This window comes from Podarcis tiliguerta (genome assembly GCF_965153285.1).
Source record: "Podarcis tiliguerta genome assembly, chromosome: W".
Lineage (NCBI taxonomy): Eukaryota > Metazoa > Chordata > Lepidosauria > Squamata > Lacertidae > Podarcis > Podarcis tiliguerta.
In genome coordinates, this window is record NC_139552.1 from 10,466,698 (window position 1) to 10,489,301 (window position 22,604).

Genomic DNA, 22,604 nt, shown 5'->3' on the forward strand with positions numbered 1-22,604 from the left:
AATGTGTTTGGTTGGCATGCATATTTATGGTATGACAAGGTTAAAGTGCATAGAATGTTCAAAATCATTTCTTTCACCTTTGGTGGACGTGCCCAAGGATTAAGTCCTTCTGGGAGATGATTTATAATGAATTGAAAAAAGTGTTTAAATACACATTTCGGAAGAACCCAGAAGCCTTTCTCCTGGGTATGGTCAACCAACAGGTTCAGGTGAAGGATATGTACACCACAACAGCAGCAAGAATACTCATCGCACAGTATTGGAAGACACAAGAACTACCCACGCTGGAAGAATGGCAGATGAAGGTTATTGACTATATGGAATTAGCAGAAATGACTGGCAGAATCAGAGACCAGGGAGAAGAGACGGTGAAGGAAGACTGGAGAAAGTTTAAAGACTATTTACAGAAACACTATAAGATAATGAATGTTTGATGACATCAGACTGAATTTAAATAGAATATAAGCCTAAAAACTTGAGGATTAAGAAAGTCTAACGTTTTGAGATATATGGAAATGTAATTATGTTAAGATACTAAGGCTAAGTTGAACTAAAGATAAGCTAGAGGGAAAGAATTTACTGTCAGAATAGAAGATCTGGAATACAGAGTGGGAAGGTTTGGGGAAGTCACAGACCCAGGTTAATGTTATATAATGCAAAGACTCAATGATTGATTTTAATCCCTTTTTTATTTTTTATTTTAATTTATAAATTTGTTATTGTATTGTTTGTATTGTTGTTATGTGTTGCTTTTATTTTCTTTTTTGTATCTGTTTGTTCGTATTGTGTGTTTATTGATTGTAAAACTAATAAATATCATTTAAAAAATATATATGAAAAGACAGCTACAACTGTTATAAATAACTCAGGGAAGATTCAAGAGCCTTCAAGCTTCCAAGAGGTCAAAGAGTTAACCTCGAAGGATGCTGAACCATGCAGGCTGAGCTAAATTCCTTAGAGAGAAACAAAACATGGGAACTAGTTCCAATGGTACCAGGAATGAAGCTAATTGATAGCAAATGGGTCTTTAAGGTCAAGACAGACCAGAGTGGCAAGGTAGTGAGACAGAAGGCCAGGTTGGTCGCAAGAGGATTTTCACAGGTACTAGGTCAAGATTATCACGAGACCTACTCTCCTACCATGAAGTATGAGAGCATTAGGCTTATGCTCAAAATTGCTGCAAAGGAGAAACTAAACGTTTCTCATCATGATGTCAACACTGCATTTCTGTACGGGGACCTGGGTGAACAGATTTATATGCATTCACCTGACGGAATATAGGTAAAGAAAGGATTGATTTGTGTTCTAAAAAAATCCTTGTATGGTCTCAAACAAAGTGCCCGGTGTTGGAATACTTAATTAACAGAGACGTTGTTTTCTCTAGACTTTCATCAAGGCAAAGCAGATCCATGTTTGTTTATCAAAACAAACTGTATTGTGTATGCTTTGTTGATGATCTTTTCTTTTGGAAAGATCAGGCTTTGTACAAAATAACCCTAGCTCAACTGAAGGAGCATTTTGATATGAAAGATCTTGGCAATGTAACAAACTATCTTTCTCTGGAGGTAGAAAGAAACCAGGGAGGTGATATCTTGGTACACCAATCACAGAAAATTGCTAATGTATTGACCAAACTGAATTTGGTTGACGCAGGGCACAGGATGTCGGACATAATATTATGATGGTTGACTGGGAACAGTTATGGAACACCGGTATGAAATTTACGGCATGTAATGCCTTAAAGGAGAATTTAATGAAAATGATGTATAGGTGGTACTTAACACCAGTCAAGCTTGCAAAAATCTACCATTTGTCTGACAATAAATGCTGGAAATGTAAAGAAGTGGAAGGTACTTTCTTTCACCTTTGGTGGACGTGCCCAAGGATTAAGACCTTCTGGGAAATGATATATAATGAAATGAAAAAGGTATTTAAATATACCTTTCTGAAGAAACCAGAGGCCTTTCTCCTGGGCATGGTTGGCCAATTGGTGTCAAAGAAAGATAGAACCTTTTTTATGTACGCCACAACAGCAGCAAGAATACTCATCGCAAAGTACTGGAAGGCACAAGAACTACCCACTCAGGAAGAATGGCAGATGAAACTGATGGACTACATGGAAATGGCGGAAATGACCGGCAGAATCCGAGACCAGGGAGAAGAGTCGATGGAAGAAGATTGGAAAAAATTTAAAGTATATTTACAAAAATATTGTAAAATTAATGAATGTTAGAAGTATATTGGAATGAAGTTATACGGTTTTAGCAGAAGGGTTATCAAGAATGATATGAACATTAAGTGTTAATGCGTTAAATTGGGAAATTGAAAATTAAATTGTATTATGATAAATTAAAGATTAAATTGAAGAAGAGGGAAAGGATTTGTTGAATTAGATAATCTGAACTAGAATACAAAAAAGGGAGGTGCGAGGAAGTCGAGGAAATAAGCTAATGAAAGATTTGGATATAAAATTTGGAGGTGTGTTTTTGTTTTTGTTATGTTGTATTGTTTTTATTTCTGTTTCTATTGTGGATGCATTGTTTGTTGAATTTATGTATTGTTTCTTTTTTTATTGTCTTTCTTGTTATAAGTATAAAATATCTAATAAAAATTTTATTTAAAAAAAAAAAGAATTTGGTTGACGCAAACCCTGTAGATACACCAATGGTGACAGGCTGTTAGATGACACTGACAAAGCATTTTCTGATGTTGCTCTGTACAGATGTATTCTAGGCAAGCTAAATTTTATTGCCCGGTGTTCGAGGCCTGATATAGCTGTCAGCACTAATTTGCTGAGCAGACACACTAACAATCCTACGATTAAAGACTGGAAGGCACTGAAACGCATAGCACGCTATCTAAAGAGGTCTATGCACTACAGACTAAAATTTACCAACTAAAAATCTGGAGGTCTTGAGATTTTTGCAGATGCAAGTTTCAGAGGTGACATCACAGACAGCAAGAGCACTTCTGGAGTGTGCTACATGTATAACCAATGTATTTTCGAATGGTCATGTAAAAAGCAGACAACAGTAAGCCTAAATTCTTACAAGGTTGAATTGCACTTCTAGATTGTGAATGGTTATTACAGCTGTTTAAAGACCTAAGAGTGAATATGAAATGTCCTATTTAAATGTGTCAGGACAATAGAGCATGTTTGTCTTTACTCACTACAGAGGGATGTAAGCAAAGAACACTTACAATTAAGATTACAATGTGCAAGGGAGTGTATTCAGAAAGGGCTTATTCAAGTGTCCTACATGCTGGGAAATGAAATTCCAGCCGATCTGTTATCAAAAGTTGTTAACAGGGAACAACTTCAGATTTATATACAGCGGTTGCAGTTAGGCTGAAACACTGCAGCTACGGGTTACTTGAAATGGGGGAGGATGTTAGGATTTCACCCCTCCCTATGCTGCAGTTATAGGATTGTTGGATCACGTGTCTGTATGTAATGGATTTCAGCTGCTGATTGTTACAGCTATATAAGCAGAAAGGGAGATACACTGTTTGCTCCCTTCCTCCCACTGTTCTCTCACAGTGATGTTTTGTTTCAGCATTCTCTCCGAGGAAGAGAAAGAGGAACCATGTTTATTTTGTAGTGCTTATACTGTTATGTTTGATTTCGTTACAATAAATAAGGATTAGATGTTACACCTCAAGGCTAACGTGTCTATTTTGGACTCTGCTGGTCGTGTGCTCATGTCCCAGGAGGGTATGGGTCGCATCAGCGTGACGGGAGACTGGAGTGATAAAACCTGGGCGACGCTGCATTGGGGGAAGGCACAAGGCCTTGGCGTTATCTCCTAACAAATGTAACTATTTTCCAAACTTATCCCATTGATGATGGCTCAGATGGGGAATCTGATAATGACAGTGACAGTGGGAGCACAGGTAGAAGTTCCACTAATGCAGCAGATTACCAGAGTGCAATTACATCGCTCAGACCATCAGAACAGTCTGATCGAGAATTGGAGGAACCACTGTTCACTATGAGTCACTATTCTCTCAAAGAAGAGAAGCCCTATAAAGAAGACCTGTGCCTGATGCGCAGATCTGAAAGAGCTATGGGGGGAAAGCCCACTAGGTATGCTTGTGAGTTTGCTAACACAGCTGTTGCAAATATAGCTGTGGCTAGTAGCTCAGGACAGGTTTCAGAGCCTGAGGTCTTGCAAGGGGTACAGGGTTTGTCCTCAAAGGATGCGAAACCACACTCAAAGGCTGCAAGGGTCAGCACTGTTTCTTCAGACAGGAACAGAGCTAATAATAATAATAATAATAATAATAATAATAATAATAATAATAATAATTTATTTATACCCTGCCCATCTGGCTGGGCCTCCCCAGCCACTCTGGGCGGCTTCCATAGGCTCTAGTCCCATGGAAGGAAGGTAACCAGAAGTGCAAAATGGTCAGGCACGAGGCCAGTCCAGCTGCAGGGAGTTCCAAACGTGGAACGGGTACTACAGGGGTATATTATGTGTATGACAACAGTATGTTCACTTCACTTACTGCTGTGTTAGCCTATGCAGCATTGGTTACCTGAAATGGGGGAGAGTGTTAACATTTCACTCCACCGACGCTGCATTTGAGTTTGTTGTAAATCACATGCCTGTCTGAGAAGACTGTGGGAACGGAAGACAGCCTTATCTCTCTTTCATTGTATGTACTTTGGACTGTACTTTCACTTCTTCTGTTCTCTTGGCGCTGGAGAGAACGGACGCCATTATGCTGTAGTCTGTGTTAGGATTCTTACTCCATGTTTGAAGTCTTGGGATTGTTGTCTATCACATGACGGTGTGTTTTCATCCCACAGTGTGGGAAGTGATGGAGACAGGATGTTTATGTTACTGTGTTCCGTGAAGTGGGACTATTGTCTTTTGTTCTTTTTCTCTTTGCCGTCTGATGAGAAAGAGGAAGCAGCTAAGTCAGAATGCTCCAAGTGTATTATATGTAAATAAAAGTAGATTAGCCAAAATGCTGTGCTGCTGAGTTCTGTTACGCAAACTGCAAATACTCTGCAGGATCCCTAAGTGTGCTGATGCTTCTTGGTATCAGTCGCTGTGATGTTCCGTCTGAAGAAAGCTTTTGAAGCTCCCAACCGACCAACCAGGAGGAAGAGAAAATGCCAGTCGGGCATGTGTCTCTGCCAGGGTCCTACACGCGAGTAGGATGATCCTAACATGGTCATGGGCCCAGGGATCGGGGCCACAGACCCAGTGCCAGCAGAGGAAGGACCGGGGGCTGTTTTTGTCCCAGTTGGAGTCTCCTGGAACTGGCAGAGTGAAGGCAGAAGGAGACGGTCTGTGAGTATAGCAAATGCCTAAAAGTGAAAGTAAAGACAGGCTGGACTGTTTTTGTGCCCGTGCACAGAAGGCGGCGAGAGGCCTTTAAAGTTCTTGCCAGGCACTAATTACAGCTGGCAGAAGCAGAAGTAGGCTTGATTTATAGTGGCCGTCTGATAAGGACTGTAAAAAGGTAGTTTCAGCTTGAACTAAGCTGTGGAATAGACCTTTCTAGAAGGCGCAAAAATCCCACTCCCTAAGCTACGTAGAGGAAATGGGAAAAGCTGCTTTTCGACAGAGAGAGAAAAGCTACTTGGCGCTGCAAGCCTTTGCCAAGAATGTAGCCCTGATTTATGTGCTACAAAGGGAGGACATTTCCCGATGCTTCTGAATCATTCCCTGGGCAGAGAATGGGTAGCGGCAGAAAGTGAAAGCTGGAGGAGTGCTGCGGCAAGACTTGTGAAGCTATGGGGGAGTAAGTCCCCCGATGAAGCTGCATAATAGCAGACAAGGCAAAAAGCCTGGGAAGAATTGGGGGGGGGGGGGGGCGGGTTGTTTTGTTCCCGGAACTGAAAAGGCAGTTTGAGACAAAGGCTGTGTCTTATGCCAGACAGTGTGTATGTTCAGCAGGAATTGAAGCTGCGTCACACGATGGACACTTCAAGATGGCGGGGGCTGCCAAACGGGATGCTAGAGAGGTTCGGAGGGCTAGATTTCCTGTCTCCGATGCCCACACGCAGTGGGAGGCAATTGCTGAGCGGACTGCCAGAAGTAATACCCCAGGGAAAGCTGATACAGTATCCCAGAGAGGGTTGTGTTCCTGACACTGAAAGCTTCACAGAAGAGAAGCTTTTGAAGGAAGAATGCACAAGGGGGGTGTTTCCTGTTTCTGTTAAGGGCGAGAAATCGGCAAAGCAGGAGTAGCAAGGGGAGTTGACTGCCATGTCATCCCAATCTTCACTGCAACCAGCAGGTGGCACTGCTGTGTTTGAAGCAGTGGAAAGTTTTTCCTGTGAGAAGTTTGGACAGAGTTCAAAAGTCAGGAACATTTGCAGCGTTTCCGACAGGTGACATGAAGCAAGGCCAGAGATGCAAAGATGCAGTGCAGATATGGTGACTAGCTGTTCCAGTACAGAGATGCAAGAATCTTTTGTGCTAGATTCTGAGGCGAAGAAACACCTTTGTGGAAGATGGAACTGGTTCACCGAGTGTACACCACAGAAGGGTCTGATCCACCAGTCGGGTGGAGACTTCTTGGAGGTACATAGCACCGGGATCGTGGAACCGAAAAGCTGTAAAGTTGTGATGTCTAATGTCTGATGTCTGATGTTTTCATTCCAGGTTGAGAAGCCCAGCTGATGCAGCCTGGATGTTCTGTTTATGGCAACAAACAGCGTGCAACCATCCAGAAGAACGAAAGCGACATTATAAATGGCTTGTTCTTACTATGTTGTGATGTTAACATGGGGGATGGTGGGAAAGTTGGAGAGACAAGTGATGCTATGTCTGATAACCATCTTTTTCATGCAGGATGTGTGCATGGGTCTTCCAGATTGCTGGTGTCTGACACGAAGATGGTCAGGTGTACCAAATGTGCTCAGGACAAAGCAAAGGAAGGAGGCGATACGGGTATCTTACAAAGGCACCCTATTGGTAATGGAGATTCTGATGTATGGATTCAGAGGCAACAGAGTGACACGCTCAGCAAACATAGTTTGCAAGGCCTTTCCCTGGATTCAGACAAAAGTTCTGCTAGGGACTGCGACAAGGTAAACCCAAGATGTGCAAAGGGACCAACAGATGGGTCTGACATGTGGGTGCAGACGTCACAAGACAGGAAGCATAGATTCTTCCTCGGGTATGGTGGCTTGTACAAAGTACTGAGACCTCGTGCCAAGATGATTTTACTCACTAGGGATATTGAGTGCAGTGAAAAATGGGGAGGAAATGTGTGTGTTTTCCAAGGCAACCCCATTGCTTCAGACTCAGATACTGAGTCTACTGCTGATGCTGAAAGTGAGGCGAGTTCCACTGATACAGTGAAAGACATGCGCCTGGTGTACAGATCTGAGACAGCTACCACCAGGTATGCTCAGGAGTTTGCTAACACAGCTATTGCAGTTTTAGCTGTGGCTAGTGGCTCGACACAGGTCTTGGAATCCGAAGTCTTGAAAGGGATACAGGGTCTGTCCTCAAAGGACGGGAAACCACACCCAAAGGCTGTAAGGGTAGACACTGTTTCCTTGGAGAAGAAAGCTGAACCATGTCCAAAGGCCATGTGTGCCAACACCGATTCCTCAGAGAGGAACGAGGCTAGGGTTCGAGTCCCAACAAAGCCAGGTGTGAAACTTCTTGATAGTCAGGAGAACTATGACGCCAAGACTAGTCAGAAGTGCAAGATGGTAAGGCCCAAGGCCAATCCAGTTGCATGTAGTTCCAAGGGTGGAACGGATGGTACAGGGGTATACTGTGTGTTTGACATCTGTATGGTTGTTGCAGTTACACTGATGACTACAACACTGCTCATGCATCGGGGGAGGATGTTAGGATTCTTGCTCCGTGTCTGCAGTCATGGGATTGTTGTCTATCACATGATGGTGTATGTTTTCATTCCACAGTATGGGAAGTGACGGAGACAGGATGTTTATGTTACTGTGTTCCGTGAAGTGGGACTATTGTCTTTTGTTCTTTTTCTCTTTGCCGTCTGATGAGAAAGAGGAAGCAGCTAAGTCAGAATGCTCCAAGTGTATTATATGTAAATAAAAGTAGATTAGCCAAAATGCTGTGCTGCTGAGTTTTGTTACGCAAACTGCAAATACTCTGCAGGATCCCTAAGTGTGCTGATGCTTCTTGGTATCAGTCGCTGTGATGTTTGGGCTGAAGAAATCTTTTGAAGCTCCCGAACGACTGACCAGGAGGGAGAGAACATGCCAGTCAGGCATGTGTCTCTGCCAGTGTCCTACACGTGAGTAGGACGATCCTAACCGTCTGTATATAGAGTGTAAATAAATAGTAGCTTAGATCTACAAAGTCCCACGCTTGTTGCTGCGTAACGCTAGAAGTATAACGTGCATAAATCAAGCTGATTTATGTTGCTGGAGCACCCTGGAGAAGAAGGGAGATGCCTTTTTCAGTGCTGCACACATCGGAGGACGCTCGGAGTTTCAGGGGCTTGCAGGCGGCCCCAGGGCAAATTCCAGCAGTTGAATCCCAACACTAAGTAAAAGCAAAAACAAAAGAAGTGTCATGGTCGGATCACTTCTTGCGATCCTTCACTTTTCCGTGACCCTTCCCCTCTGCAGGGAGGTGGGACCGATTCGGATGGTCCGCCCCCGCCACTTAATGGATCCAAATGTGTCAGGGGTCTGCCTTCAAGGGAGGGAGGAGAGACAGGAATGTACAGACAGCCTCCTCCTTTGTTGAGCAGCTGCACCTTGTCAGAGTCTGGTGAAAGCGAGCCTGTAGGAGAAACGATGACGAGAGAAAGGGGGGGAGGATGCAAAGGCTCAGTCAGGCTGAGATGAGCCACAACACCGCTCCCAGGGAGTTGGAAGTGCCTCTTCCGTCGCATAGTTTTTGCCAGGGAATTACACGTAAGAAAAAGAGGGGGAGAGGGGTTTTCCTGGGCTTTTATGCTGGAGGGCAAACAGGAAAAAGGCACTTCCGGAATCTGCTAGTGATTGAGGCAGACATTGATTTTGGACCTCTGGACTGTACATAGTTTTGCACTCAATAAAACCTGTAAAAGACAGGTGGGAGTCCTGGCTGTTTTCTTCGTGAGCAACCACACACAACCACACACACTCCTCAAAAAATGGTTTCCAGAGAGTGGTAGGGAATGTTTTATCCCATGTTGATGGCCTTTCAGCGGATTCCCTGGTGGACTGCTGGAATGCGGAGTTAACCAGGGCTATTGACTGTCTGGCTCCAAAGCGCTCCAACTGAATGGAGCCCGGACAGCCCCGTGATGTTCTCCAGAGCTGAGGGCGATGAAACAATCACTGAGACAGCTAGAGAACCAGAACCAGTGAAGGGGGTGAATGTCTTGCGTGAGTGTCTGGAGGCGGTTAGAGGATGGATGGCGGCTAACAGATTGAGATTGAATCCTGACAAGACAGAAGTACTGTTTCAGGGGGGCAGGGGGTGGGTGGGGGACTGTCACCATCAGTGTTTCTGCTGGGTTTGCATCAACCAAATTCAGCCTGGTTAATACACCAGCAATTTTCTGTGTTTGGTGTACCAGAAAATTACCTGCTTGGTCCTTCTCCACCTGCAGAGAAAGATAGTTGGATACCTCACCAAGATCCTTCATGTCAAAGTGCTCCTTCAGCTGAGCTAGGGTGCTTTGGTACAAAGCCTGATTCTTCCAAAACAAAAGAAGATCATCAAAAAAACATAAACAATACCGTTTGTTTTGCCCCTCCTCTTTGACAAACACACATGCCTTGGTGAAAACCTAGAGAAAGCAATGTCTCAGTGAGTTTTGTGTCACAACACCTGGCACTCTGCTTGAGGCCATATAGGGACTTCCGTAGTTGCACTCCATCAGGTAGAAGCATATACAGCTCCTCCCCCAAAATCCTGTACAAAAAAAGTTGTGTTCACATCGTGATGAGAAACGTGCAGTTTCTCCTCTGCAACAATCTTGAGCATTAGTCTAATGCTCTCATACTTGACGGTGGGTGAGTAGGTCTCGTGGTATTCCTGTCCTGGTATCTGTGAAAAACCTCTGGCGACCAGTCTGGCTTTGTGCCTGACAACCATGCCATTCTGGTCTGTCTTGGCCTTGAAGACCCATTTGCTGCCAACCAGCCTCATTCCTGGGACTGTTGGCACCAGCTCCCAGGTTTGGTTCCTATTCAAGTAATCAACTTCAGCCTTCATGGCATTAAGCCATGGTTCAGCATCCTTCGAGGTTAACTCCTGGACCTCTTTGAAGCTTGAAGGTTCCCACACCTTTTCTGAGCTACCAAGAACAGCAGTTGCTATCTTAGCAAACTCATCAGCAAATCTCTTTGGAGGTTTGCCTTTTGTGGCCCTTTCAGATCTGCGTGCTAGACGCAAGTCTTCTGCACTCATCTCCTCCTTCTTAGGAGAAAAGTGGCCAATGGTGAACAGGGGTTCTTCCAGTTCAATGTCAGATGCATCAGATGGTCTGACTGAGGCCTTTGCGCTCTTGTAGTCTGCTGTGTCATCACTGTCGCTGACAGCAGCAGCAGCGCCGCCCACTGAACTAGAATCCGAACTCTGATCATCATCCTCAGCTTCCTCATCATCTTCATCCTCCTCTGAGTGACTCTGGAAAATTCCCACATCCCCCCCCCCCCCACTTAGGATTGTACTCAATACTCTTTGTGAACCTAATGGACAGTCATGAATACCCTGTATGCACCTTTTTCGTACCCCATGAACAAACCATGTGCCCCACGCTTCCCAAGCTTGCTGCTCTGTGGGGTGCGGACCCACATGTCAGAACCAAAGATTCTCATGTGCTTGACGTAAGGTTTCTTACCAAACATCTTCTCATAGGGAGCACAACCAATAGGTGATGACAGTCTCCTGTTATACGTATAAACAAAAGTATTAAAAGACTCCGCCCAATATTTCTCAGGGAGATTGGCACCATGCAACAAGGTTTTTAGGCCTTGCAGCAAAGTTTGGGTTGCCCACTCGCAAAGTCCATTCTCCCATGGAGATCTGGGACTTGAGAGGTCGTGCTGGAGTCCCTTCTCAGTCAGGAAAGCTTCAAACTGCTGAGAAGTGAATTCACCGCCTCGATCAGTAAACAAACAGCCAATGTGTTTACTGTGAGCATTCTCCAACCAAGCACAGAACGCCTTGAACCTAGGAAACACTTCTAACTTCTGCTGGAGCATAAACACATGAATGCACCTAGAAAAAGAATCGATTAAAACCATTAAGTACCTTGCTCCACCCAAAGAGGGAGCAAGTGGACCAACCAGGTCTGCGTGGACTAGCTGGTAGGGTTTGAAAGCCTGCCTGCTAGACTCCTTGCCTTTTGGAGCAACCTTCACCTTGTTCTCTGCACAAGATACACATTTCATGTGAAACTTACAGGGCTTGATGTTCAAACCCTGAACCAACTCAGGCATCTTGGCCAGCGCCTGCCAAGACATGTGACCAAATCTTCGGTGCACCTCGTGAATACATCCTGCATGAAGAACTTTGTTAGTTTGTGCAACACAACAAGATTCAACATTAGACACACCAACAGCTTTGTCATCATAAGTTATCAAGAACAAGCCATCAACAAACTTTGCATGCAAAATGTCCTCTTTGCCCTTCCTGATGACACAGATGCCCTTCTTGAAAGAAATCTCAAAGTCTTGCTCAGTCAGCTGTGGGATGCTGAGCAAATTGTCTGCAGAATCTGGAACAAAAAGTACTTTGCTGATGATTGTATGCAGACTTGCCAGTTTCACTGCCCCGACTCCTGCAACTCTCAGAGTCTTACCATCAGCCTGCTGAATTTCCCCATCCTGAGGTGTGAAGGAAATAAACAGATGCCGATCCTTCGCTATGTGCGTCAACGCTCCTGAATCCACAACCAATCTGCTTTTGGCCTTTGGAGAAGCAGTTCCAGCAAACAAAGCCTTGTTTTTCACCAGCTTGGGTTTCTTGCCCCCCTGCTTCTGGCCATCTGCAGGCTTCTTCTTTTGCTTCCCTCCAGCCTTTGGGCAATGACATTGTAAGTGACCCTGATTTCCACAGTTCCAGCACTTCACAGCTGCCAACGCCTTGGCTCCCCCTGGAGGCTGGAATGCTCTCCCACACACTGCTCCCCCTGAAGCACACAAGCTGGTTCAGCTGCATTCCTCCAATCACATTCATTTTGCAAGGTCACCAAAACTTTTGAAGCAGTGAGCTCCTGCGCAGGAAGAGTTGCCAGCTGGCTCGCTACAGCTTGGCAGCTCACATCTAAAGAATCCAGGATAAGGATTGCAAACAGAGATTCTGGCATGCTGAAACCTCTTTGAGTCAATTCCTGTCTGAGTTTCTGTAACTCTAGGACATGACTTCTGAGGTCCCCCCCCCCCCCGGCTCCAAACACTTCTTGTGCAGCTTTTTTAAGTAAAGCAACACAGACCTAGCTTCTTGTTGGAGATGTGAGGCCTGAAGCCCACATCTCACGCGAGATGGTCTTGCCAGCCAGGGTAATTAATTCTTCTGGAGCTACTGAGAGCAGAATTACCCCCATGGCTCTTGAATCTTGTACAACCCATGCATCAATCAGAGGTGCTTGGGCGTCCTCAGAAACAGTGTGCCACACACCAAGCCTTCTCGACTGGCCTTGCAGTACCTTGCCCAGGTCTGATAACTGTGGCCATTAAGCTTTGGGCACGGAACCCCACCTGAGGCTTGTAAAAGATCCATTCCTGCTCTTCACGCAAGCCTTGGAACTGGATACAATTTACAATCAGCCTTATCTTAAGCACGTCGTAAATCAGACATAGCATGCTTCTCTCTCCGGCCTAATTGGTTCTTGGCACAGACTTCATCAGGCAGGCATCAGACAGGCCCCCAGCTGGCTCCAGCCACCAGTTGGCAGCCGGTCTCCCTTGGAACAGCATCAAACAGTGACACAAGCCTCAGATACGTTTAGAGACCCATGCACGCTCTGTCAGCAGAGTGTGTAAATCACCTCACAGCAGAAGAGGCAGACAGAGAGATGTGCAAGCATAATGTACAGCATTTATTCAGCATAGTTCAGGAACAAAGGAAAACATGTCTGCATCCCTTTGTGTCCAGCAAAACAGCAAAGCAAAAGCTATATGCAAATGGAAGTTCCCAGCGAGTGCTGAAAGTAAACAGGCATATGACACACAACAGCCTGTTCCTGAATGGGGCAACTGTGCCCCTGAAGGACCAGGTGCGCAGCCTGGGAGTCATTTTGGACTCACAGCTGTCCATGGAGTCCCAGGTTAATTCTATGTCCAGGGCGGCTGTCTACCAGCTCCACCTGGTACGCAGGCTGAGACCCTACCTGCCTGCGCACTGTCCCACCAGAGTTATACATGGTCTGGTTATCTCCTGCTTGGACTACTGCAATGCGCTCTATGTGGGACTACCTTTGAAGGTGACTTGGAAACTACAACTAATCCAGAATGCAGCAGCTAGACTAGTGACTGGGAGTGGCTGCCGAGACCATATAACACTGGTTCTGAAAGATGTACCTTGGCTCTCAGTATGTTTCCCAATACAATTCAAAGTGTTGGTGCTGACCTTTAAATCCCTAAACACCCTTGGCCCAGTATACCTGAAGGAGCGCCTCCACCCCCATCATCCAGCATGAACACAGAGAACCAGCACCGAGGGCCTTCTGGCGGTTCCCACTGCGAGAAGTGAAGTGACAGGGAACCAGACAGAGAGCCTTCTCAGTAGTGGCGCCCTGTGGAACGCCCTCCCATCAGATGTCAAGGAGATGAGTAACCTTCTGAAGGCAGCCCTGTATAGGGAAGCTTTTTAAGGCTTAATGTTTTACTACGTCTTTATATACGCTGGAAGCTGCATATGGAAGGCAGGGTACAAATAAATTTTATTATTATTATTATTATTATTATTATTATTAATTATTACTGGAATGCCATATGTTGTCCAGCCTTCTCGATATTCTCACACATCTTACAAGGACCAGCACATGCAGGGTGTTACCAACCTGACCTACCTTGCTGAAGATTCGGTAAAGGAGCCCAAGGATAGTCTTAGATTTCCCAGTCCCAGGTGGCCCATGGATCAAGCAAACTTTGGGCAATGAAGGCAGCTTCATCACGAAGGTGTAAGCAGTTTCAATAGCTGTCCTTTGATCTTCATTAAGCTCCTTCATGTACGAAGACTGTGGGGCAAAGGAGAGGACAAAGGTGCATCTCTCACCAGAACGGACCGTTCCAAGATTTCTGTAACCTAGTTCACACTAATACAATGCCAAACCATGGCTTAGTGTGAGCATATGGGTTCGCAGAACAGGAGACTGTGATAGCTTTGCTTACAGTATTCTACTGCTGTGAGCTAGGTCTTGGTTTGGGCTACAGCAAGTTTTCCAAACTTAAGCCTGTGGTTTTGCCTCACTTAAAGTTTGAGCCACATGTCCAAGTCCAGGAGACACATGCAAGCCAAACCATGGTTTAGCTCACAGTAGCAGGACCTCAAGGCGAATCAAGCTAGCCACCATCTCCTCTTTGAGCACCTGCAAGTTTGCACTAAGGCATGGTTTGGTTTAGCATTTTGTGCAAACTGACCCTGCGTTATCTGTCCTCACTTCAGAGGTACAAAAGCCCCAAGGAGTTGGAAGTCTCTCTTCAATGGACCTCTCATTTTGCAGAAAATTGCCACAGGAATGTTATCACAATGTCATTCTCTCCTAAGGCCCAAGTTCAACTTTCAGGAGGAAGAGTGGGATATAAATTGAATAAATAAATGAAGAGGAAGGAGGAGACTGTGGAAGACTGCTGCTGATGTTCATCAGCTGTGTGCCAACCAGATGTTTTGGACTACCAGTCCCATCAGCCCTGGCCAGCACGGCCAATGGTTGGAGGTGATGGGAGTTGTAGCCCCAAACACCTGGGGAGTGTCAGGCTGGGGGAAGGTTGGCTTAAGACAGGTAATGTGCGCTCAAGCTTAATTTTGGCTATGGAAAGACAGGTGGGACTCAGTGAATTTCCCAAGCAGCTAAATTTCACATCCATGTGAGATACAGCCAAACAGGAGACAAAAAAGGTGTAGATGGAATTATGCACTGGGTAGTGGCAGGGGGACCTTTTCAGTCCAAGGGCCACATTCCTTCCAGAACAACATTCTGAGGGCCACATGGCAGGGACAAAAGTGAGCAACGCAAACATGGTGGGTTTTACCTTTCTTCACATTCAAGACACCACTCTCCTCCCAAATTCAGGCAAGCAAGAGGCTTGATCAGAGCTCAAGGACACATCCCAACCAGGCAGATAACACCACCACCACTCAAGGAGGGTGCAAAGCAAGGCCAGTGAAGGGCAAGGCTTGGGTGTCTCTAATTCATTCTCGCATTGCTGGATCATGTGATCCTTATTTACATTCCACACTGCTGGAAGTGTGGGAACAGAAACTCAGACGAGAACTTCCGTTCTGTGTGTTTTTATTTTTCTGCTCTTTGTTCTCTGCTTTCGGACAGAGAAGACGTGTGTGAGAGACACCAGTCATGTTTTGTTGTTTTGATTTGCTGTAAATTAATAAATTTCGTGATGCCACACGCCTACACAGCCTCGCTTCTTGCAGAACTCTGCTAAGCATGCATACAGCTCCACTGGATGTATGTCGCAGTTCTCCTGCGTACAGAGGAATGTACGCACACTGGGGACAGTGTGTGTGGCCTAGGCAGACTTGCAAGTGCCAGTCAGAGAGGCCTGGAGGGACTTCCGGTGGAGCGCAATCCTGCTACAAGCGAGGATTTTTCCGTGAGGAGAATCCTGTGCTATTTCGGGCGAAAAGGGGTGCTACAGGGCGCAGTAGCCCCCAAATTTAATCTCTGGGGCGTCACCTGGAGTGACAGGTTCCCAGCGAAGCCAGGAGCAGCCCGCCCGGCCATCAGGTAACTCCAAAAGGAGCGAAGAGAACAGCGGAGCGGGGCTGCGGGCTACGGGAAGCCATTTTCTACACCCGAATAGCGAAGCCCCGAGCTTGCAAGAGAAGCGCTCCATTCTCAAATAGAAGAAATTCGGACCCAATTGGATTATAATTTCATGGTAACAAATCAAGGAAAGATTCAAAATATAAAGAGAAAAATTTGGAGTTCAGCTGTCATCTGGAATCAGGATAGACGCAACGCGGCGCCCAGAGCTGGAAAGGGAAAGTGAGTTGCCACTGGCGGTTACTGTTTTCTTTCTCTCCTATAACTTTATTTGAAAGCAACTCTTTAAGAAGCTACAAAGTTTTAAGACTGCTAAAGTTAGAAAGGGAGAGCAGAAAGTTAAGACTGAAGAAGTTTGTGGCCTTTGATGCAACGGAGGGAAACATAGAAGGCTGAAGTGCTTTGTTACTTTCACTTTTAAAAGAACAAAGAACAATGAAACGGAAAAGGAGCTTCCGACTCCATTATTAAAACTCTATTGGAACGACGGTTAGGTGGAAACAGCGGATAAAGGTCTTTTTAGACTTTATTATGGGAATCCTTAATGCTAAATAGGATTATAGCTGCCTCTGTCACTTAAGCATATTAATTACAATTGGGAAACCCCTTTTTTTTCTTTCCTTTTTTTATGAATTGGGAACTTTTAAGTCTAAAACTGCGTATATTAAAGGAACTGTCTGTTACCCTAGTGGAAGGAACGAGATACTACAATTTGTTTTTCTCTGATTTTTTTCCTGGCGAAGGAATATAATACTGAGGGATATAATACTGAGAAGTGACTTGTGCCTTTTTAGTCTAGTGAAGGGTTCTGCGTTTGTTTTTATTGTTTTTTTCTTCATCTTTTTGGGAATTTTGCCTCTGAGATTTTGTCACTTGGATATAATTTTGGACCTTTGTCATTTGGATATAAATTTTTTGGAACGTGATTAATTGGATATAATCTTGGAAAGGGTTTTTTATTGGAAGATTTCTGGGAAGCCTTGTGGGAAGATTTTTGGAAATTCCTTTTCCTTTGGGCGAGGTATTGGATTTATCTGGGAAGCAATTTTTTCTGAGGAATAGCCTAATTGGTGGCAAGAAGATTTAGTTTGTTTTGTTCCGGTTTCTACTCTGATCTTATACTCTTCATCATCCCCAAACTACGGTTGAACCATATGATATAATTAGAAATTGGAAAATTGACAAAGTGTAAAAGTGTAAAAATTGATTCAATCAATATTTGAAGATTGTTTGAATAATAAGGAATAATTAATAAAGATGTCACACCAGCAAAAGAAAGGGGCAGATGGGGGGACACCAGTAGAGAGGAAGGGGTCCAAACAAGAAACAGAGTTTAAAGCAGAAATTTTGAGAATGTCTGCCGAAATAAAACAAAGTGAAAAGAATTTAGAATCAAAACTAGAATCAGTAGATAATAAGATTGGGAAAATGGATAAAAAAATTGATGAGACAGTTAATGAACTTAAAGGACAATTAAAAGAGGTATCTAAGAGAACTCAGTCGCTGGAGGAAGGATTTAAGAGGACGAAACAAGAAATGAAGGAAGTGAAGCGAGAGGAAGAGAGGATTAGAGTGGAGATGTTGGAATTAAATAAATCACAAGAAATTAAAGATTCAATTGCTATGAATGAATTGCGACAGAGGGAAGTTAATCTGAGGTTGAGAGCTATTCCGGAAATACAGAATGAAAATATTAAAGAGAGACTGATATCGGAATTAGCCCAATGGATGGAATTACCAATAGAAGAGGTAGCTAAAACAGTACAAAATGCATTTAGAATGAGAGTAAGAACATCAAAAACAAGAAAATTCCCAGGAGACTGTTTAATCACCTTTAAGGACAGGGAAATGAGAAATTTGATATTACAGAAGAACAGAGAGAAAAGATTGTATATAGATGGAAGTTATATAATCATCTTTAAAGATATACCAATAAGATTATTGAAACGAAGAGACCCATATAAACCACTGGTGCAGGTCCTTAAGAAAAACAACACTGAATTCAGGTGGGAATTTCCGGAGGGAATTTCATTTTTCTACAAAACCAAAAAGCGCAGATTGACGAGTCCAGAAGAAACAGGGAAGTTTCTGAGAAGGTATAAGGAACTAAAAGTAGAAGATGGGGAAATTGGAGAAGTCAAAGGAGCAGAAAAAGGAGCAGGTGCCAAGGATGAATTAGAATCGGGGGAAGAAGAAGAAGAGAATGGGGGAAAGGTAGAAGAAGAAAAAGAAGAGGAAGAAGAAGAGTCAGATAAATTATCATCATCAACCTTTTATTCGACCGTCAGTCAGAAAAAGAACCATTTATCAATACACAGTTAAAAACATCGAAAAAGATTTTAAAACTTAACCAACACTAAAATGGGTTAAACAGATAGCCCCATATCAATACAGTCAATTATAGTCTTGCGACGCTTAAAAGCTAAAAAAAGAAATTTGGCCACCAAGGAAGGTATAGTTCTAGTGACATTATTTAGCAAGTGTAAAACCTGGTTTTCTCCGGGTAGGAAGCTAAATTGACGTAGAAGTGGGGCTATAAAATTTTGTCTAAGCTCTGCATAAGAAGGGCAAGTCAAGAGAATGTGTTTGGTGGACTCAACCACACCCATGGCACAATGACAGGTTCTCTGGGCGTATGGTACTCCCCTGTACCTTCCCCACAATATCGCAGAGTCAAGGACATTTAATCTAGCCGCTGTAAGAAGTCTGCAGTATTCCACATAGTAGATTTCTGCAAGGTAGGGGGCTGGTATGGTCCGGTAAATCTGGTCCCCTAGGAACATCCCTTGTTTTACCTGGGCTATGTCCTCTTGCCTGGCAATGTCACTCAGTCTCCGGGAGATCACAGCTCTAGCTTGATTGTACGTCATAGACTCAAGGTAAAGGTGAGACAATCCGCGGGATTGAACCTCATTAATGACCTCCCTTTCCCACGATGATTGGAAATCGTCCCTCAATATCAAGGGGGCAATACCCACTGGTTTAAAACAAAGCTTGAGCCAGAGCCAGAGCTTCGTCTTCAAGGCCACGTACCGTAGAGCTTGCCAGCCGACCTCTAATCTCATAACCGCACCCGCTACCGAGGGGGGAATCCTGAGGGTGGCTCTAAGGAATCGCGTTTGATTAGAATCCAGTTTCAAAAAATCCCTACGGGAGCCTAAAGAGATGCCGACCAAAAGAAGGGGGAGGACTTTCATTTGAAAGAGTCTCAAAGCTATCTTCACTGATTGAGCCTGATTCTTAGCATATAGAGATCTAATCTGGATGGCTGCTTTAGATGCATTAGTTGTTATATAGTCTCTATGGGCCAGAAAAGACCTATTTGACCGTATTACTTGTCCCAGATATTTGAAGCAGTTAACCTGCTCTAGGGGGATCCCGTTCATCGACCATCGATGGATTCTCGGTCGGGCAGAGAAGACCATGATCTTGGTCTTAGCATAGTTGGGTTTGAGCTCATGCTGATCACAGTACTCATGTAGCGCTTGCAACATTCTCCTCAGTCCAATAAGGGATCTGGCAAGAAGTTCGGCATCATCCGCATACAGAAGAACATTCAGAGATCGGCCTGCTAATTTGGGGGGGTGGAATGCATCATTCCCCTTCATGGATCACTGCCTTGCCGTGGCAAAGGGGCTTGAAGAACTCAGAGAAGCTATGAACTATGCCGAGCAGGGCACCCAAGATGAACAGGTCATAGTGGAGAGTTTTGACCAAACGTGATCCACCTGGAGCAGGAATCGGCAAGCCACTCCAGTATCCCTGCCAAGAAAACTCCATGGACAAAGACAACAGGTATATAAAAGTTATGATGCTGGAAGATGAGCCCCTCAGGTCGGAAGGCGTCCAACATGCTACTGGGGAAGAGCGGAGGACAAGTACAAGTAGATCCAGAGCTGATGAAGCGGCTGGGCCAAAGCCGAAAGGACGCTCAGTTGCGGATATGCATGGAAGCGAAAGGAAAGTCCAATGCTGTAAAGAAAAATATTGCATATGAACCTGGAATGTAAGAACCATGAACCTGGGTAAGTTGGATGTGGTCAAAAATGAGATGACAAGAATAAACATTGACATCCTGGGCATCAGTGAACTAAAATGGACGGGAATGGGCGAATTCAGTTCGGATGACCATCATATCTACTACTGTGGGCAAGAAACCCGCAAAAGAAATGGAGTGGCCCTCATAGTCAACAAGAGAGTGGCGAAAGCTGTACTGGGATGCAATCTCAAAAATGATAGAATGATCTCGATACGAATCCAAGGCAAACCTTTTAACATAACAATAATCCAGGTTTATGCACCAACTGGTGCATAAGAAACTGAAATTGACCAATTCTATGAAGACTTACAAGACCTTATAGAAGTGACACCAAAGAAGGATGTTCTTCTCATTATAGGGGATTGGAATGCTAAAGTAGGGAATCAAGAGATAAAAGGAACAACTGGCAAATTTGGTCTTGGAATTCAAAACGAAGCAGGGCAAAGGCTAATAGAGTTCTGTCAAGAGAACAAGCTGGTCATCACAAACACTCTTTTCCAACAAAACAAGAGACGACTCTACACATGGACATCACCAGATGGGCAGCATCGAAACCAGATTGATTATATTCTCTGCAGCCAAAGATGGAGAAGCTCTATACAGTCAGCAAAAACAAGACCTGGAGCTGACTGTGGCTCAGATCATCAGCTTCTTATAGCAAAATTCAAGCTTAAACTGAAGAAAGTAGGAAAAACCACTGGACCGGTAAGATACAATCTAAACCAAATCCCTTATGAATACACAGTGGAAGTGAGGAACAGGTTTAAGGATTTAGAATTGCTGGACAGAGTGCCTGAAGAACTATGGATGGAGGCGCGAAACATTATACAGGAGGCAGCAACGAAAACCATCCCAATGAAAAGGAAATGCAAGAAAGCAAAGTGGCTGTCCAATGAGGCCTTACAAATAGCGGGAGAGAGAAGGCAAGCAAAATGCGAGGGAGATACAGAAAGATACAGGAAATTGAATGCAGAATTCCAAAAAATAGCAAGGAGAGACAAGAAGGCCTTCTTAAATGAGCAATGCAAAGAAATAGAGGAAAACAACAGAATGGGAAGAACCAGAGATCTGTTCAAGAAAATTGGAGATATGAAAGGAACATTTCGTTCAAAGATTACCATAATAAAGGACAAAAGTGGTAAGGACCTAACTGAAGCAGAAGACATCAAGAAGAGGTGGCAAGAATACACAGAGGAATTATACCAGAAATATATGGATGGCTTGTACACCCCAGGTAGTGTGGTTGCTGACCTTGAGCCACACATCCTGGAGAGTGAAGTCAAATGGGCCTTAGAAAGCATTGCAAATAACAAGGCCAGTGGAAGTGATGGTATTCCAGCTGAACTATTTAAAATTTTAAAAGATGATGCTGTTAAGGTGCTACACTCAATATGCCAGCAAGTTTGGAAAACTCAGCAGTGGCCAGAAGATTGGAGAAGGTCAGTCTACATCCCAATCCCAAAGAAGGGCAGTGCTAAAGAATGCTCCAACTACCGCAAAATTGCACTCATTTCACACGCTAGCAAGGTTATGCTTAAAATTCTTCAAGGAAGGCTCAAGCAGTATGTGGACCGAGAACTCCCAGAAGTGCAAGCTGGATTTAGAAGAGGCAGGGGAACCAGAGACCAAATTGCAAACATGTGCTGGATTATGGAGAAAGCTAGAGAGTTCCAGAAAGACATCTACTTCTGCTTCATTGACTATGCAAAAGCCTTTGACTGTGTCGATCACAGCAAACTATGGCAAGTTCTTAAAGAAATGGGAGTGCCTGATCACCTCATCTGTCTCCTGAGAAATCTCTATGTGGGACAAGAAGCTACAGTTAGAACTGGATATGGAACAACTGATTGGTTCAAAATTGGGAAAGGAGTACGACAAGGCTGTATTTTGTCTCCCTGCTTATTTAACTTATATGCAGAATTCATCATGCGAAAGGCTGGGCTGGATGAATCCCTAGCCGGAATTAAGATTGCTGGAAGAAATATCAACAACCTCAGATATGCAGATGACACAACCTTGATAGCAGAAAGTGAGGAGGAATTAAAGAACCTTTTATTGAGGGTGAAAGAGGAGAGCACAAAATATGGTCTGAAGCTCAACATCAAAAAAACGAAGATCATGGCCACTGGTCCCATCACCTCCTGGCAAATAGAAGGGGAGGAAATGGAGGCAGTGAGAGATTTTACTTTCTTGGGCTCCATGATCACTGCAGATGGTGACAGCAGCCACAAAATTAAGAGACGCCTGCTTCTTGGGAGGAAAGCAATGGCAAACCTAGACAACATTTTAAAAAGTAGAGACATCACCTTGCCAACAAAGGTCCGTATAGTAAAAGCTATGGTTTTCCCAGTAGTGATGTATGGAAGTGAGAGCTGGACCATAAAGAAGGCTGATCGCCGAAGAATTGACGCTTTTGAATTATGGTGCTGGAGGAGACTCTTGAGAGTCCCATGGACTGCAAGAAGATCAAACGCATCCATTCTGAAGGAAATCAGCCCTGAGTGCTCACTGGAAGGACAGATCGTGAAGCTGAGGCTCCAATACTTTGGCCACCTCATGAGAAGAGAAGACTCACTGGAAAAGACCCTGATGTTGGGAAAGATGGAGGGCACAAGGAGAAGGGGACGACAGAGGACGAGATGGTTAGACATTGTTCTCG

General features: G+C 44.3%; 1 protein-coding gene across 1 annotated transcript in view; it reads right to left on the bottom strand.

Moving 5' to 3' along the window:
* LOC310668822 (putative helicase senataxin) overlaps positions 1–22,604 on the bottom strand; it is a 286,306-nt gene that overhangs the window by 110,437 nt on the left and 153,265 nt on the right. Inside the window, exon 13 of the mRNA XM_083422138.1 lies at positions 13,972–14,139. Coding sequence (XP_083278264.1) covers positions 13,972–14,139 — 168 coding nt within the window. The remainder of the gene's footprint in view (positions 1–13,971; positions 14,140–22,604) is intronic.